This window comes from Tursiops truncatus, chromosome 16, assembly GCF_011762595.2.
Source record: "Tursiops truncatus isolate mTurTru1 chromosome 16, mTurTru1.mat.Y, whole genome shotgun sequence".
Taxonomy (NCBI): Eukaryota; Metazoa; Chordata; class Mammalia; order Artiodactyla; family Delphinidae; genus Tursiops; species Tursiops truncatus.
Window position 1 is genome coordinate 61,769,147 of NC_047049.1, and position 15,614 is coordinate 61,784,760.

General features: G+C 43.8%; 2 protein-coding genes across 4 annotated transcripts in view; one reads left to right on the top strand and one right to left on the bottom strand.

The window, feature by feature from the left end:
- The window catches only part of AIFM2 (AIF family member 2), a 126,055-nt gene that overhangs the window by 45,965 nt on the left and 64,476 nt on the right, over positions 1-15,614 (top strand). Inside the window, exon 9 of one of the 2 annotated variants that reach the window (XR_012326695.1) lies at positions 8,916-9,055. Coding sequence is in view for 1 of the 2 variants with exons in the window: in XM_073793713.1 (XP_073649814.1) it covers positions 8,916-9,046 (131 nt within the window). In the remaining variant the exon portion in view is untranslated. Of the gene's footprint in view, positions 1-8,915; positions 14,667-15,614 lie in introns of those variants that run through there. The other variant, XM_073793713.1, reaches the window with a different exon arrangement.
- Positions 1-15,614, bottom strand: part of MACROH2A2 (macroH2A.2 histone) — a 51,406-nt gene that overhangs the window by 29,798 nt on the left and 5,994 nt on the right. For both annotated transcript variants that reach the window (XM_019936157.3, XM_073793716.1), the window contains exon 2: positions 4,402-4,633. In XM_019936157.3, the coding sequence (XP_019791716.1) occupies positions 4,402-4,573 (172 nt within the window). In that variant the 5' untranslated portion in view covers positions 4,574-4,633. The remainder of the gene's footprint in view (positions 1-4,401; positions 4,634-15,614) is intronic.

Consider the following 15,614-nt stretch of genomic DNA (forward strand, 5'->3'; position numbering starts at 1 on the left):
GTTTCCTGGACTCTGATCTTGCTTCCCACCAACTGTTCTCCACCTAAAGCCCATGTGAGGCCCCCAGAATGCCACCTCCTCCCTTCGATGCCTCCCCTGGCATGTATGTGCAAAATGTGCACACTCTCATGTGGCCCTCAAGGACCTGACCCCTGCTCCCCCATCTCATCTCTCACCTTTCCCATTTCCCAGCTCTGCTCCAGGTACACAGAAATGCCTCCAGTTTCTGGAAGGGGCCACATACTTCCTCTAAACTTTAGATCTTCACCCTTGTTTCTCCCCAAACTGATAATCAACCCATCTGAATCTAGCCAACTCCTACCAATTTCCCACCCTGGCTGCCCATCAGAATCTTTTGGGGAAGCTTTAAAAACTCCTGATGCCCAGAAGTATCCCAGAATCTCTGGGGTTAAGACCCAGGTATCAGGATTTTAAATCAATCAATTTGTTAAAAAGCAGGATTGAGAACCTGGTTAGGTCTTTTTTTTTTAAAATTTATTTTATTTTTATTTACTATTTTTGGCTGTGTTGGGTCTTTGTTGCTGTGCGCGGGCTTTCTCTAGTTGCGGCGAGCGGGGGCTACTCATTGTGGTGTGTGGGCTTCTCATTGCAGTGGCTTATCTTGTTGTGGAGCATGGGCTCTAGAGCACAGGCTTCAGTAGATGCGGTGCATGGGCTCAGTAGTTGTGGCTCATGGGCTGTGCAGGGCAGACTCAGTAGTTGTGGCTCGCGGGCTCTAGAACGCAGGCTCAGTAGTTGTGGCACACGGGCTTAGTTGCTCCACGGCATGTGGGATCTTCCTGGACCAGGGCTTGAACCCGTGTCCCCTGCATTGGCAGGCGGACTCTCAACCACTGCACCACCAGGGAAGCCCCGGTTTCCAATTTTTAAAAATATTTATTTCTGGCCGTGTCGGGTCTTAGTTATGGCACCCGGGATGTTTCGATACAGCGTGCGGGCTTCAGAGCACGTGGGTTCTGTAGTTGCGGCACGCAGGCTTTCTAGTTGTGGCCCATGGGCTTAGTTGCCCCATGGCATGTGGAATCTTAGTTCCCTGACCAGGGATTGAACCTGAGTCCCCTGCATTGGAAGGCAGATTCTTAGCCACTGGACCACCAGGGAAGTCCCCCTGGTTAGGGCTTTTTAATTTGTTTTTATTTATTTATTTTTAACATCTTTATTGGAGTATAATTGCTTTACACCCCTGGTTAGGTCTTAACAACCCTTGCTTTATATTAGGCAGCCTCCCCCTGCTTCCCAAAGCTCCTCTGGCTTCCCTGTCCACATGAATGTCATCTTATTGTGTTGTTTTTAATGCTAGTCAACTCTGCTAGAATGTAAACCCAGGGAAGGCAGGACCACATCTGTCTGTTTTCCGTTGTATGTTTAAGGCCTGATGCAAAGGAGAAACTCAGTCAGTATTGTTGTCGTGAATGTTAAAGGTCATTTCAAGGGTGACAGGAGGCTTTCACACTTTGAACTCTCTTCCCTAAACAAAATCAATTCATGCCCCCTTCCAAAACAAAACAACTAACAAAAATCCTCTTTTTACTTACTAAGCAATGCCCTGCAATAATGATTCATTCCTTTGGCTTAAACTCCTTGTCTCATTAAAATGCAATACAGCCCCCAAATATACCACCTTAACAGAGTTGCTCATTACACTTTGCCCTGAATGATTTCATCAGCTCTTAATAGAAGAGAGAGGAGAAGAATTACCATTTATTGGGTGCATCCTGTGCACCAGACATTTTGCATACATTGGCTCATTAATGGAGTTAAATGAGATTAGCTCTGGAAACACCCAAAGCTCAGAGAGGTTAAGGAAATTAGCCCAAGGTAACAGAGCTGGCAAATTGATAAATCAGATTTAAGCTGACATCTAAGCCCCTACTGTCAACTCCAACCTGAGTTTGGAGGGGAGAAAAAAGCACAAAAGGAAGGGAAGGAAAGGACACAGGGAAGACAGTTCTGGGCCTCAGAAGACCCGCTTCATCTTCTCCATTTGACCCAGGACGGTGCTGGCAGCTGGGGAAGGAGTGTTATTGGCACTGGGGAAGGAGTGTTATTGGCAACAGCATCCTTCCAGCTGCTCCTCCTCTCTTTTCTCACACTTCATGTCCAAACCGTCAGCGGATCCTGCTGACTTAGCCTTCAAGATATCTCAGTACTCTGACCACTCCTCGGAGGCTCCACTGCCTACTCCCCAACCTCACATCTCTCACCTGGATCTCTGCAACTGCCTTCCTGCTGCTTTCCCTGACCCCGCCTTGTACCCCCCTCCCCACAGGCAGGGTCTTGCACATCTGCTCAAAACCCTCCAGAGCTCCCGTGACAAGCTCTTCGGCCCCCACCAGCCACTCTCCCTCAGGCCTCATTTACAGTCCAAGTTCCCTCCCTCAGCCCCAGCCCTCTGTCCCCATTGCTGCTCCTTGGACACCCCCAGCACCTGCTTCCCTCTGTCCCGAGGGCCCCCCCAGACACCCACATGCCCACCCACTGGCCTCCTTCAGATGCCAGCCCCTCAGTGGGGCCTCCCCTCAGCTCCCCACTTCCTGGAATTAGCCCAAGCCTAACTCCTTTCCTGCTTTATTCATCCCCGAGCACTTAACACCATCTGCTGGACCACATACACTTCACTCATTTGTTTGCTGTTTCTCCCTTCAGAATGCATTCTGCTTGAAGGCAGAGACTCCTGTCTGTCTTGGTCTCTGCTGTATCCTCAGCACCTAGAATAACACGTGGCACATAGTAGGTGTTCAATAAATGTTTGTTGAGTGAATGAAAGACTATGAGAAAATGGGTGACATTCTACTTTGAGACACTATCGATCTTTACGGATGTGCTGGCTCGAAGTCCAGAGTGTGACATTCAGGCTATATATAGTATGCATAGCTATGAGGTCTGGTGGCTCTAACTGAAGATAGATGAAAAATCATATAAATGGCCCAATGCTATTAGCAGGGAAGAGTCTAAGGACTTACTGTGTGCACTGACAGGTAGATGCTCGACAAATATTTATTGAATGAATGAAAAGGAAAACATAAGCTTTTTCATCAAACACTTCTGAACCAAAGAACAGAGTCACCAGTCAACAAAATCTGAAAAGGCCAAATTTTGTTCTATTGTATTATGCACAGTTTAGACTTTTGCCAAGTGGAGGCACAGAAACTACTATTATTTTGATTATACAAACATTATAATGGGGCAGTGTAGTGAAGCAGAAAGTGCACAGCTTAGGGTTGAAGGACGTCAGGGTATCCTGGCTCCCCGCTTGGAGGCTGTGGAATCTCTGGGTTACTCAGGGTCTTCCAGCATCAGTGGGTGGTATAGATCTAAAGGTTGTTTTAAAGCTTCAGTCACCATTTTCAAAGTCCTTCCTCTCCCTCCCAGCCAGGAGATTTTTCTCCCATCAGATTCCTGGGTTTAAAATGCAGCCAGGAACCTGCATTTTAAAAAAGCATTCGCCAGGCCTTTAGACCTGCTGCTGAAAGACTGGCTGAAATCTTGCTCCTCTGAGTGGGCTCTGGACCAGCAGCATAAGCATCACATCACAGCAGTGTGTTAGAAATGCAGAGTGTCAGGTGCTACCCTGAGACTGGTCAACAGGATCCTACCCTTGACCTTGTCAACAAGATCCCTGGAGTGATCCCCACTTTGAAAAGCAATGCTCTATCACACTTGATTGGTTTCACTTTCAGAGCCCTCCAGTCCTTCTCTCCAGCCTCCAGAGCAACAACAAAAAAAGCTAAATGTAAAGTTACTCAGATAGGTAAAGAACACACACAACAAAAATGCTATCTTTCAGTAAAAAAAATAATTTTAACAACCAACATGGGAAACTCTTTCCTATGTATTTGCAGACAGAGAACCACCTCTGTAAAGGAGAGTAAAATTAAAACGTTGCCGGCTTCATGGAACCAACTGAAGATGCTTTCAATGCTGGGCTCAACATTATTTATGGACATTGAGCCCTAGGTTCAATACAGCAGGAGAGCTGAGGTTTAGTGAGGACCGTGAAGTAAAAGTGAAGACTCCTGTTACAAAATGAATAGCAAGCCCCTATCTTCCCCACAGTTTGTCTTTTGTGGGAACCTAGAAATTTACGTATTACATTTGTCTACAGCAAGACACACCTTTCTTGGGGCTGGTCTAGAAAAGACACTTTATTGTGGATTCTCTTCCTTCCATGTTGATCCTCTGCCCTTATGTGCTCTTCCCTCCCCTAAAGCCTGCAGGAGTTGGTTTTAGCCAAGCAGGCAAACTGAAACCCCATTACCGCGCACAGCGACCTTGAGACAGCCACGGGCGAATCAAGGCTTCCCTGCCCAGCCTGTGTGCAGGGGCCGAGGGGAAGGTGAGATCTGGGAGCGGGTTACCTGCCCTGCGTGTTCACGTTACCTGCCAGGTATTCGATGACCGCGGCCATGTAGACGGGAGCACCCACGCTGATCCGGTACTTGAACGTCCCTTTCTTCAGGTACCGCATCAGCCTCCCCACGGGGAAGATGACCCCGGCCCTGGCTGAACGCGACAGCTTGGACATTTTCTTCTTCCCGCTCCGGCCCGACATCTTGCCTTAGTTTTGCTCTCAGCTTGCTTGACACGGTGGCCTCCCGGCACTAACTCAATGCTGGAAAGGAAAGGTGGCAGGGTAAGGAAGGGCGACTGGCCTGCAGCTTGGGAACCGTGGTGTGGCCACAGAGCTCGTGTGACATGCCTGATAGCCCCGGGGAGGCAGCCCAGAGCTGGCTGCCACCGCAGGGTGCTGCAGATGGGGAGCGGGGGTTCGGCAGGCCCACCCATGAACAACTCCCCACCCCACCCATCCAGCCCAGCCTCCGTAGGAGAGGCCAGAGAGAGAGGCCATGGTCCTGTGGTCAGCCTCCAAAGAGGTCCACTTCAACATCCCCAGAACCTGTGAATATGCTACTTACATGGCAGAAGAGACTTTGGAGATGTGATTAAGCTAAGGATGCTCCGGTGGGGAAGATTATCCTGGATTATCTGGGTGGGCCTAATGTAATTGCAAGGGTCCTTGTAAGATGGAGGGAGGAGATGAGAGTAGTGACAGGATGACAGCAGGAAATGGATTCTCCCCTCTTAGCCTCCAGAAGGAACCAGCCCTGCTGACACCTTCACTTTAGCCCATTGAAAATGATTTTGGACTTCTAACGTCCAGAACTGTAAGAGAATAAATTTGTATTGATTTCAGCCACTAAATTTGGGGGATAACTTGTTACAGCAGCAAGAAGAAAACTAATATGGTTCCCCTTTGCCCTGATTTGCTCCTGCCTCTTTTAATAAATAGTACAAAGTTAATATGGCCATGGCTATCATAATGGTTAGCTTTGACCCACAACTCAGAGCTGATGTACACTTCTCAGATGGAAGCACTTTTCTAAATTCCCTAATAACGTAGTATTCTTTTTTTAAAAAAATTTTTATTGGAGTATAGTTGATTTACAATGTTATGTTACTTTCAGGTGTACAGCAAAGTGAATCAGTTATACATATACATATACCCACTCGTTTTTTGATTTTTTTTCCCATATAGGCCATTGCAGAGTATTGAGTTCCCTGTGCTATACAGTAGGTCCTTATTAGTTATCTATCATATAGATAGTAGTGCATATATGTCAATCCCAATCTTCCAATTTATCCCTTCCCCCTGTAGCATTCTTAAAAACAGAAACATGCCAGAAGAGGCAGTTTTATTGACTATGCTAAGGTAGAGTAACAGCAAATTAAAAGCCAGAATGCAACCCAAGCTTTTGCTCCTTAGAATGGGGAATCAAGGTTGACTTTGGGGAGAAACTTCAGAATCAGCACGAAGAGGTGACTTCAGTACAGTGCACCAAGAGACACGTATATGATTCTGTGTTATTTTAGGAAGCTATCTTTTGTGTGAAGATAAAATAATTATATACTTCTGAAAAAGCCTTTGTAAGGCTAAAACTAATTCAGAGAATTGTAATGGAGCTAAACCTGTTGGTGGAGGGAGTATTGTAACCAAAAAAGGAACATAAGCCAGAATAAGTAAAAGCAAATTACAAACAAGCAGAACCAAAGAAGAGGAAACAAAAATTTTCCAGGAAAAAATGTTAATGAATTAAAGCTCTCTGGCCCAAGGGCAGCATCATTCTCAGTTGCCATTTTCTCTGGGGATGGAAAATGAGAAGGTCAAAAGTAAATCGAAATCGGTTCTATCTGTTGAGGCAGCCATCTCAAATTTTGGCTCGGTTAGTTTACTGACAGCAAAGATGGCAATGAAAAGGCCTAAGAAAGTGAGTAAGAATATGATGGAAGAAAGTGCTAAATAAATGCATGGCTAATATGAAAGATACAAACCTGGGATTTCTTTAATCTGGATGGAAGATTGAACATAGAGTTCAGTTTTCTAAAGTATCCGATAACTCTGTATGACTGAGGAGTTTTATATGAGAACTATGGAATTTAGCAACAAATCCCATTCTCAACACCCTCTTATCTCTGAGGTAAATGACGTGAGTTTGAGGCATATTACTATATACTTGACATACGTTCTTTTTGAATGCTCATATGTACTTACTACCCTCCTATTTTATGTGTCGTTTTGCCACCAAGAGATGTAGGTATTCATCAAAGTTAAGTACAAGCAAAGATGAGCAAATAGCCTGAGAACATTATCTCTTTCCCAGTAAGGCACACGGATAAGACAGCATCACTTTTTTTAGAACTTCCACATTTCTCTGCTTCTGCTGCAAACTCTCATAAATCCACTTACAGCTGTCCTCTCTGTGACGAAGCAGGTAGCTGCATATTAGGATTATAATCATCAACTCATGTTGAAGAAACTTAGGTCAGGCATCGATGAGTGTACAGAGTACCTGCTGGTAGTCAGTGCTATCCCGGGGACAGGAAACACGAGAGCAATGTTCAACAGTCCCTGCTCTTAGGGACAATTACATGGCACATGCTGGCTACGCGCTGGTGGCGTTCAGAATGGGGGTGGCCCTTGGTGTAGTGGAAAGAGCCTGGGACCAGGCAGGAATCCCTGGGTGTGGTCCCACTTCTACATGACTAGCTATGGGAGCTGTGTGTGTCATTCGAGTGGCCTCATCTGTAAATCAGGGAGGTGACTGATTGATCCTGAAGGCCCCTCTGGTCTTAAACATTCCAGTCTTCGGAACTGCACTTTCAAATGGTTCTGGAAAAGGAGCTCAGTCTCTTTAAGAAATGATATCTGAAGAGTTAAGAGCCTGTGCAGGTGCATAAAGATGTGTTAGTATTGGTGACTCCACTAAACCGATTATTAGTTACTGATAAGTGGGGGGAGGGGAGGATTCGTAGGTCTGGTTGCCGAGGAAACCACCTGAAAAGCCCATCACAGGATGGACATGCTCTGTGGATACCGTACGATGTGCTGGATGGTCATAATCTCTCCTACAGAGAGAAAAATGCACGGAGCACAAACACCACAAAGCAGGACCCCTTCATCCCCCCCACCCCCCAGTACATTTTTCTCAAATGAAAACAGACAGGGAATGACTAGGTGTGCAGGATAAAGCCACCCAGGGACTTTCCCAGTATCAGTCAAGTGGAGTCACGAATTGCCCTAAAATTTGGAAATAAGGACTGGCAGTAGAAGAAAAACGGGACTGTAGGGCATCGATGCTTAACACATTCATGAAGATAAAATAGGAAAGGAAAGGAAAGTCAGGGTTAGATCAAATAGAAACATACGAGCTGACTATTATAAAATGTAGGGATCACCCCAAACACAGCACTTTGTAACGAGACTTTCCTTCTTTGGCTTCCAGACTTTCCTCTAGGTTAGGGCCTTAGAGCTGGGGATGCAGCGCCATTTGAATCTAAGTGTGAGATTGACCGTTGCATGTGCTTCAATAGGACTAGAGAGCTCTTTGTGTCTGGGGACCCATCTTTTCGATAGGGAACCAGTAACCAAAACCACTCACCCTGGCCAGGCACCGTAATAACCGCTTGCATAAGTTGTCTCATAACAGAAGGTCCTGAGAAGGAGCACGGTATGTCCTGCCAGGCTCCCAGGAACCCTCACGCTGGAATCCATCTTTGCTGGGAGATGCAAGTGCCGCCAGGGAGGACCCTGAGTCAGATCAAGTATGGGCACAAACAAGATGATTGGCCAGAGACAACCCAGAAAACGAACTCCACCACCATCATAAACCCTGAGACGGCGAGCCACGTGGCAGAGCATTTCTCCTGGGTTCCCTTACCCTGCTGCTCTCTGCCCAGGCGCCCCTTTCCAATAACGCCTTTTGTTCTGTCAGTAGGTGTGTCTCCTCGGACAATTCATTTCTGAGGGTTAGACACGAACCCACCTTTAGGGCTCTGGAAGGGGTCCCCCTCTGGTAACATTTTCAGCCATCACGCTGAGTTTAAGCAGCCAGGTGCCTAATTCCTGGCCCCGAGGGCTGGGAGGCCCCTGCACATTGTAAGAATCAGACTACCTCCAGGAATCCTTAGGGGAAGTAGAGAGGAGCTGACAGGTCATACCTGCCGGAACCCACAGATGGAAGGAAGTGTTGAGCCTCCTTGGCCCACTAGAGAGAAGACCCTACTTTCTAAATCCCCCAGCCCCCCAGCCTGCGCTGGACTCTGCCTGCAGTGGTGAGAAGTGATAACCTCTAACTTCCTTCTTTTCTAGGCCTCCCCTGACTCTATGCAGTCTTGGGAAGTCAGGAGTTTAAAAACTTGAATGCGTTTTTATCTACTTCCTGTGAATCTGAATCTCAGTGGAGGGCCACTCCTCGAAAGAGAACTATTGCGATGTGAAATCTGTTTCCATCAGACTAATACTTAAATGTTTACATTTATTTACCTTCTGCTCGAAAACAAGTTTTGTTCTAATTAGGCAGAGCTTAAGGACTATAGTACATGATGTTTGTTTATAGGTTCGAAGAAAGAATCTGGCTGGATGCAGCTCTTCCAGTGGTTATACACACTACGTGGAGGATGTGAGAGGAACTGGGAAGCAGACCAGACACCACCTAGATCCGCATCATACCTGTCCTTCCACATCTGAAAGACCAAGGTATGACCACAGTATAAAGTCTCATAATTACTCTCAAAGTGAACAGAAGAGTTTTAAGCATGTTAAGTTGGGGGGTGGGGCAGGAGAATAAAACTCAGGGAAGAAGCAAGGAGAATGCAGTGTTGCCTGCTTACTCCTTTCACCTCCAGGAGCACGGCAGTTGGTAGAACACCACTGGTTTTGTGTGTGCTGGAGAAGTATGGGACTCTGTTGTTTTAGGATTTGTGTTTATGTTTGGGTTTTAAGCCCGTAAGAACACCAGTGAGTTAGATTTTACAGGTATCACAAGGGTAAATATTAAATTGCGGCACTAACTCAGACATGGACGATAAACTCACACTAGCCTATTTAAATAACTATTGTTATTTCATTGATTTTATGATGTGCCTTTTTAAAAAAACATTTTACTGTCTCTAGAAATCAGTATGCATCTTGCAATCTGTGACATCAGAGATTCCATGAAAGACAGTATTTATGGAGCATTTATTATTGAACAAGAAATGACATTAGATGTTGTGGAATATACATGGCCTCTGTCCTCAAATGTTTTCCAATGAACTTGCATGACAGCTTATAGTAAAGTTTTAAACAGATGCTAGAGCCATGGGTTCCAAACTGTGTGCCAAGGGACCCCGGGAGACAATAGCTAATGGTTTTTTTGTTTGTTTTTTTAATTAATTAATTAATTTATTTATTTTTGGCTGCGTTGGGTCTTGGTTGCTGTGCGCGGGCTTTCGCTAGTTGCGGCGAGCGGGGGCTACTCTTGGTTGCCTTGTGCGGGCTTCTTGTTGCGGTGGCTTCTCTTGTTGTAGAGCACGGGCTCTAGGCATGCAGGCTCAGTAGTTGTGGCACGCGGGCTTCAGTAGTTGTGGCCCACGGGCTCTAGAGCGCAGGCTCAGTAGTTGTGGTGCATGGGCTTAGTTGCTCCGCGGCATGTGGGATCTTCCCAGACCAGGGCTCGAACCTGTGTCCCCTGCACTGGTAGGCGGATTCTTAACCACTGCGCCACCAGGGAAGTCCCACAACAGCTAATGTTTAAGCTTTCAAGTGAAATACAGTGATAGTCAACCTCTGTTGGCCTCCACAACTACTAGTTCATTGTGGTTCCACCAGAGGTTCAGGGTAGATTGTACTATCTTTTGTGTGTGTGTGTGTGTGTGCTATTTTCTTTTTGGTGATGCCATATCTTTTGCAAAGCTGAAATTTTGGCTGTTGTGATTAAAAGCAAGTGCTGGGTGAAAATCACTGTGGAACAGAAAATGAGAGTGGCCGTGTCCAATCTAATTCCAAGGTGTGAGAAGTCGTGTAATGTCCAACAGGTGTACACACCCTCTTTGTAATTCATGGTTATTTAAGAACAGGATGCAAATGTTCTTTGTTTTTCTAATTCATGTGTTATTATTTTTTCAAAGAGCTACTAAATTGTCAGGACAGAAATACTTATTAGGTTGTTGAGACCAAACCAATTAATAAATGGAATGGAAAGCATTTCTTCTGGCTTAAGGGCTCTGTGAAAAAATGGCTGAGACCCTAAGTTCTCTGTGAATCTGTACAAGCGGAAACATAATTATGACTTGCTCAGGGCCACCCTAAAGCGAGGAAAACAAGAAAGTTAAAGAAGTTATTTAAAATTCTGAATTTATCTTTAAATCTAATACTTGCACACAGTAAAACAAAGCAAAAAGGGTAAGGAACTTTATTTTATTTCCTTCATTGATTGCCTTGAAAACTGTATTTTTATTCATTTATTTATCTATCTATACATTTTTGGCCGTGCTGCATGGCTTGCAGGATCTTAGTTCCCTGACCAGGGATTGAACCCGGGCCCCGGCAGTGAAAGCACGGAGTCCTAACCACTGGACCGCCAGGGAATTCCCGAAAACTTTAAATAATACACTTCAATCTCCATTTCCAATTCCACCAACTTTAGGGACTGTGTCCTAAGCCACTGTCATGTAAAATGAGGATGTATCGGCCCCAATCTTTCCCTGGTCCTCTCCTCCCGTCTTTACCTCCGTACTTCCACCTCTGTCTTCTGTACTTTCCACTATCCCGATTTATCACATTTCTATTTTGCTCTGTAATCACATAACGAAATCTCCTGCGTTTTGTCCCTAGGTATAATTTTGAAAGTTAAATGCCAATGAACAGCATTTATATGATGAAGACTCTGTAACTCTTGTTCCCTTCAGAATCAAGTGGGATGTTAGCTTCACATTTCTGTTGTCCAACACTAGGACCCTTGTGTCTTAGTATCAAGAAGTGGAGTCTCTTGGTTCTGAAAACATGTTGTTCAACGTCATTCCACATTTTACTTGGCTTCACATTTGGATCATGTCTTCTCGTAAAGCCTCCCCCACGCGCCCAAGTTACTACGGGCGTACCTCGGAGATACTGTGGGTGCAGCTCTAGGACACCCCAATAAAGGGAGCCACATCAGTTTTTTGGTTTCCCGCACATATGAAAGTTACGTTTTCACTATACTGTGGTCTATTAAGCATGCAATAGCAGTGTGTCTATAAAAACAATGTACATACCTTAATTAAAAAATGCTTTATTGCTAAAAAAAAAATGCCAAAACAACTAAAATAGTAACATCAAAGACCAACTGATCACAGATCACTATAACAAATATAATAATGAAAAAGTCTGAAATATTGTGAGAATTACCAAAATGTGACACAGAGACATGAAGTGAGCAAATGCTGTTGGGAAAATGGCACCGGTAGACTTGCTCAAGGCAGGGGTGCCACAAACCTTCAATTTGTAAAAAAAAGCAACACCTGTGAAGTGCAGTAAAATGAGGTATGCATGTAACTACAATCGATCCTTGTTATGTGCAGTAGTTCTGTTCTATAAAGTAGGCAGGACACTAAATTAGTGAGTAGTGAACGATTGTTCCTGGGGAAACAGGGTTAGGTTGCTGTCAGCCTCTGATCACAACTTTTTCATCAATGGATCAGTACAAAACCTTGTTTGATGTATGTTTCTTTTAGCGACACCTTATTTAATATGAATTGTTGATTCATTAACATTGAACTCGCGGCCAGCAGCACAATAACTCTTGCTTGAATACAGCTTATCTAACACACATATTTTCTACATAAGGCACAGCTCAGCCTCCTTGCGATTAGGAACACTAGACAGCAGTTCAAGACTACACTTGGAGGCCATTTTATACAGTGAAATCACTAACAGAAAGCACAAAAATGTGAAAAACGTGGCACTAAATAGACCATGAAAAAGACCCTCGTATGCAGGGTGGGAGATGAAACAGGAAGGTAGAGTGTGGCCTTTCCTTCTAGAGAAGGAAAGCTCATGTGCTCAGAGTCCGTCATTTAGAACTGGAAACCAAAAGTGTGACTTTAATTTAACATCTTAAAAAACATCATTTGGGAATTAGCCTAGTAAAGTACACTAGTAAAAGTTCAGGTGTTTTGTAATTGAGTAAGAATGTCATACTGAAAAATTTAGATTACTTTCATCACCAGGTGAGTCACTGGAAACTAACTGGTCCTGAGATAATTGAGAAATATAAAATTTCATATCAAGAGACCGTATAAGACTCACTAATAAAATCAGACCCTCAGTGTGTCTGTATTTGCATAATTATAGCATATGGGATTCCTATAAACAATATTTAAAACTACACTGTAATCCCAGATGGGAGAAGAAGAAAGAAAGGCAACATCCTAAGCATTCAATGAAGTGCTCTTGGTGAGAAACAGCAAACTTAATACACTGATTGCCTTCATGAAAAGACAAAATAATCTGGTTTCTTTAGACCACTATCTTCCTTTAATTTAAATAAGTTCTTACTCAAGCATAAACAGCTGATAAAGAGTAAACTATTTTTTATGCCTCAAACAACTTCTTGAAGTTTTTATTGTATGCAAACTGAAGAGGAACAAGGCAGAGTAGCCAACTGGCAAGATGGTCCATTAGTAGCCGCCAGCAATCCTGATTTAAATGACCAGTTTTTCTGCTGCCAAGCTTTTGCAAAGTGTCTTTTAAAAAGAGAGAGCAGTCAACACTTGAGATTTAATTATAGGCCAGTGTATCACAGGTGAAGTTTGGTTGGGCTGATGAACCACCGTGACAAAGGATCTAGAATTTCAAAACAGCTTATTTTATTTATTTTTTAACTGGAGTATAATTGCTTTACATAGTTGTGTTAGTTCCTGCTGTACAACAAAGAGAATCAGCTATATGTATACATATACTCTTTTGAGATCATTCCCTTCAGAAGTATGTAAATCAAAATGCTTTCATATATACATTATTTTAAATCTAAAACTAAGAGGTCTTATAGCTTTTTAATGATGGAAATGAATTAAAAAAACTTTAAACGTTTTCTGTAAGGTTCATAAACATGAAATTCATAGTGTCACCCCCTAATGGATTCGTTTTAAAATTGCTGAAATTTATTCAATTTATTCATTTTTAGTTCCCATGATACTTCCCTAATCTGTAGTATTATGCTTCAGAATATTTTATATTGTAAATATTTATGAAAAAACAAAATAGTTCTGCAATGAAGCATCTTTACTTTGTCAGTTCAAAACTATCCTTTGGGAGAATAAAATGAGATGAAATAAAACTAGGTAGGACATAAGGGAATTCAATATAATTATATTAACTATATGTAGAAATATATATATATATTTATTTTTTTAGAAATATATTTTTAAAGGGTATGAAAAAAGTCTCTTAGCCTCATACCTGATAAAATTCTAACATATTTTGGTGTGTTACCCTTAATACTGTATTAAAATAATAGAAGTTTATTAGTATTATTCTGTAGCTGTGAAAACCATTTTCAGTAGTCCCAGCTAAATCACTTGCTCTATTACACTTCTATTTATGAACTCCAAGGGCAAATCATTATTGCACAAGTAATATTTTCCAAATCATTTTCTTCCATGGCCACCTTTAAGTGAATGAGAAGAGTCAATACTCTTATTGTCGTATATGTTAAAGCACATGAACAATTTATAACGTAAGAGCTGTATCAAATGCAATTTCATTGAAATGACACTCGGATCAAATTAATCAAGTTAACCAACCATGAACATTAGAACCAAGCGTTAACTCAATTTATTTAAATTATACTATTGGATTACAAATCATTCCCTTTAAAAAAAGCATTTCAATTCCTGTCCTGGAATAATCTGGCGGGAAACTCAACTGCCGGCACATTCTTTATAATTCAGAGTCAGAGGATATGTGGCCATCTGGGGCACTCTAGAAGGCGTGGGGAGCAGAGCGCGGGATGCAGCAGACGTGGAGTAGATTTAGGATATCTGCTGCTACTGCAGTACATGCTGACTTTTTAAGACGTTTTGTCTTTGTTGAACCAGAGCTAAGTTTTGTTTTGCTTTGTTTTTGTTTTTGCTCCTTTGTTTAGCCTTATGTTATTTTCTAATATAAATATATTTGGCCACCTATGGTACTAGTTGGATGAGAAATGAATATAAATGAATGAATAAAAATACTTTGAGCTCTCTTTGATTCTGAGTTAGCAACGCACCCCAGAAGAAAATGAACTGGTTTGCCTTCCTCAATCTATTTATTCACAGAAAACATAATAAAAACAAAACTGTTCACTGGGTCCAGCCGGCTTTCGTCTTTTTGCTCTTTTGAGAATTAACAAATCGCAACAGTGGACAAGCTATCCTGTTTCCTTAAAATCTAATAGTTTCAACTTAATAGTGAGGTGTATTGTTTTACAGTGATCTATCTTGCTGCCCTGAGCAGGGGACTAGCTTTGAACCAAGATGAGCTGCTCAGGGAGAGTGAGGGGATGTGGCAGCTCCCTTTGGCAGTGGGCGAGTGGACCAGTACCAGTCGGTGGGTGGGCTGCAGCCCCTGGTGCTGCCTGACCCACCAGGGGCTCCCAGAGACATCCATGACTGCTGGGCCAGTTGTGGGCTCTCAAAGCTAGAGCAGACTGTGTGCTGAGCAGAGGCAGCTGCCCCGGAACCGCTCTTCCTCCATCCCTCCCGCTGCCTGCCCCTCCCCACCCTGTTTTCCTTACTGTCAGTGCTAAGGCAGTGGCTGCACTGCGGGGAACAGCGGCTGGGGGCCTGTTGCTTGAGTTGCAGTGTTCTGTGCCGGTGACAGGCAATGTTGCTCCCTGGTCAGAGCTGTGAAGGTGCATGTTGTATCACCTGCACCAGGTAAGGGCGACGGCCAGCCTCTGTAGGGTGCATCATGGTGGGAGAATGGAAGGTACAGTGGACGGAGGAGGGGGGGATACAGTTCTGCATCGACCAGCTGCGGCCCTTAGGCAAATCAGCTGACTTTTCAGAACCTTCCTTTTGCTCAAACAAAGCCTTTCAGAAGCTCTAATATGTATAACACACAGAAGGAGGGGGAGTTATGCTGGTTGGAGTGGGGAAGGCCTGGGAAGCTTGATGGCTTGGTCCCCACCCTTTCCTGCTTTGGGCCTCTGGGCCCTGTGGCGCTCCACTGGAGAACCATAGCACCAGCTGACCTCTGAGGTCCCTTCTGACCTAAAAGTTGCTGCTACTCTAGGAAGATGCTCAAAATGTCACTC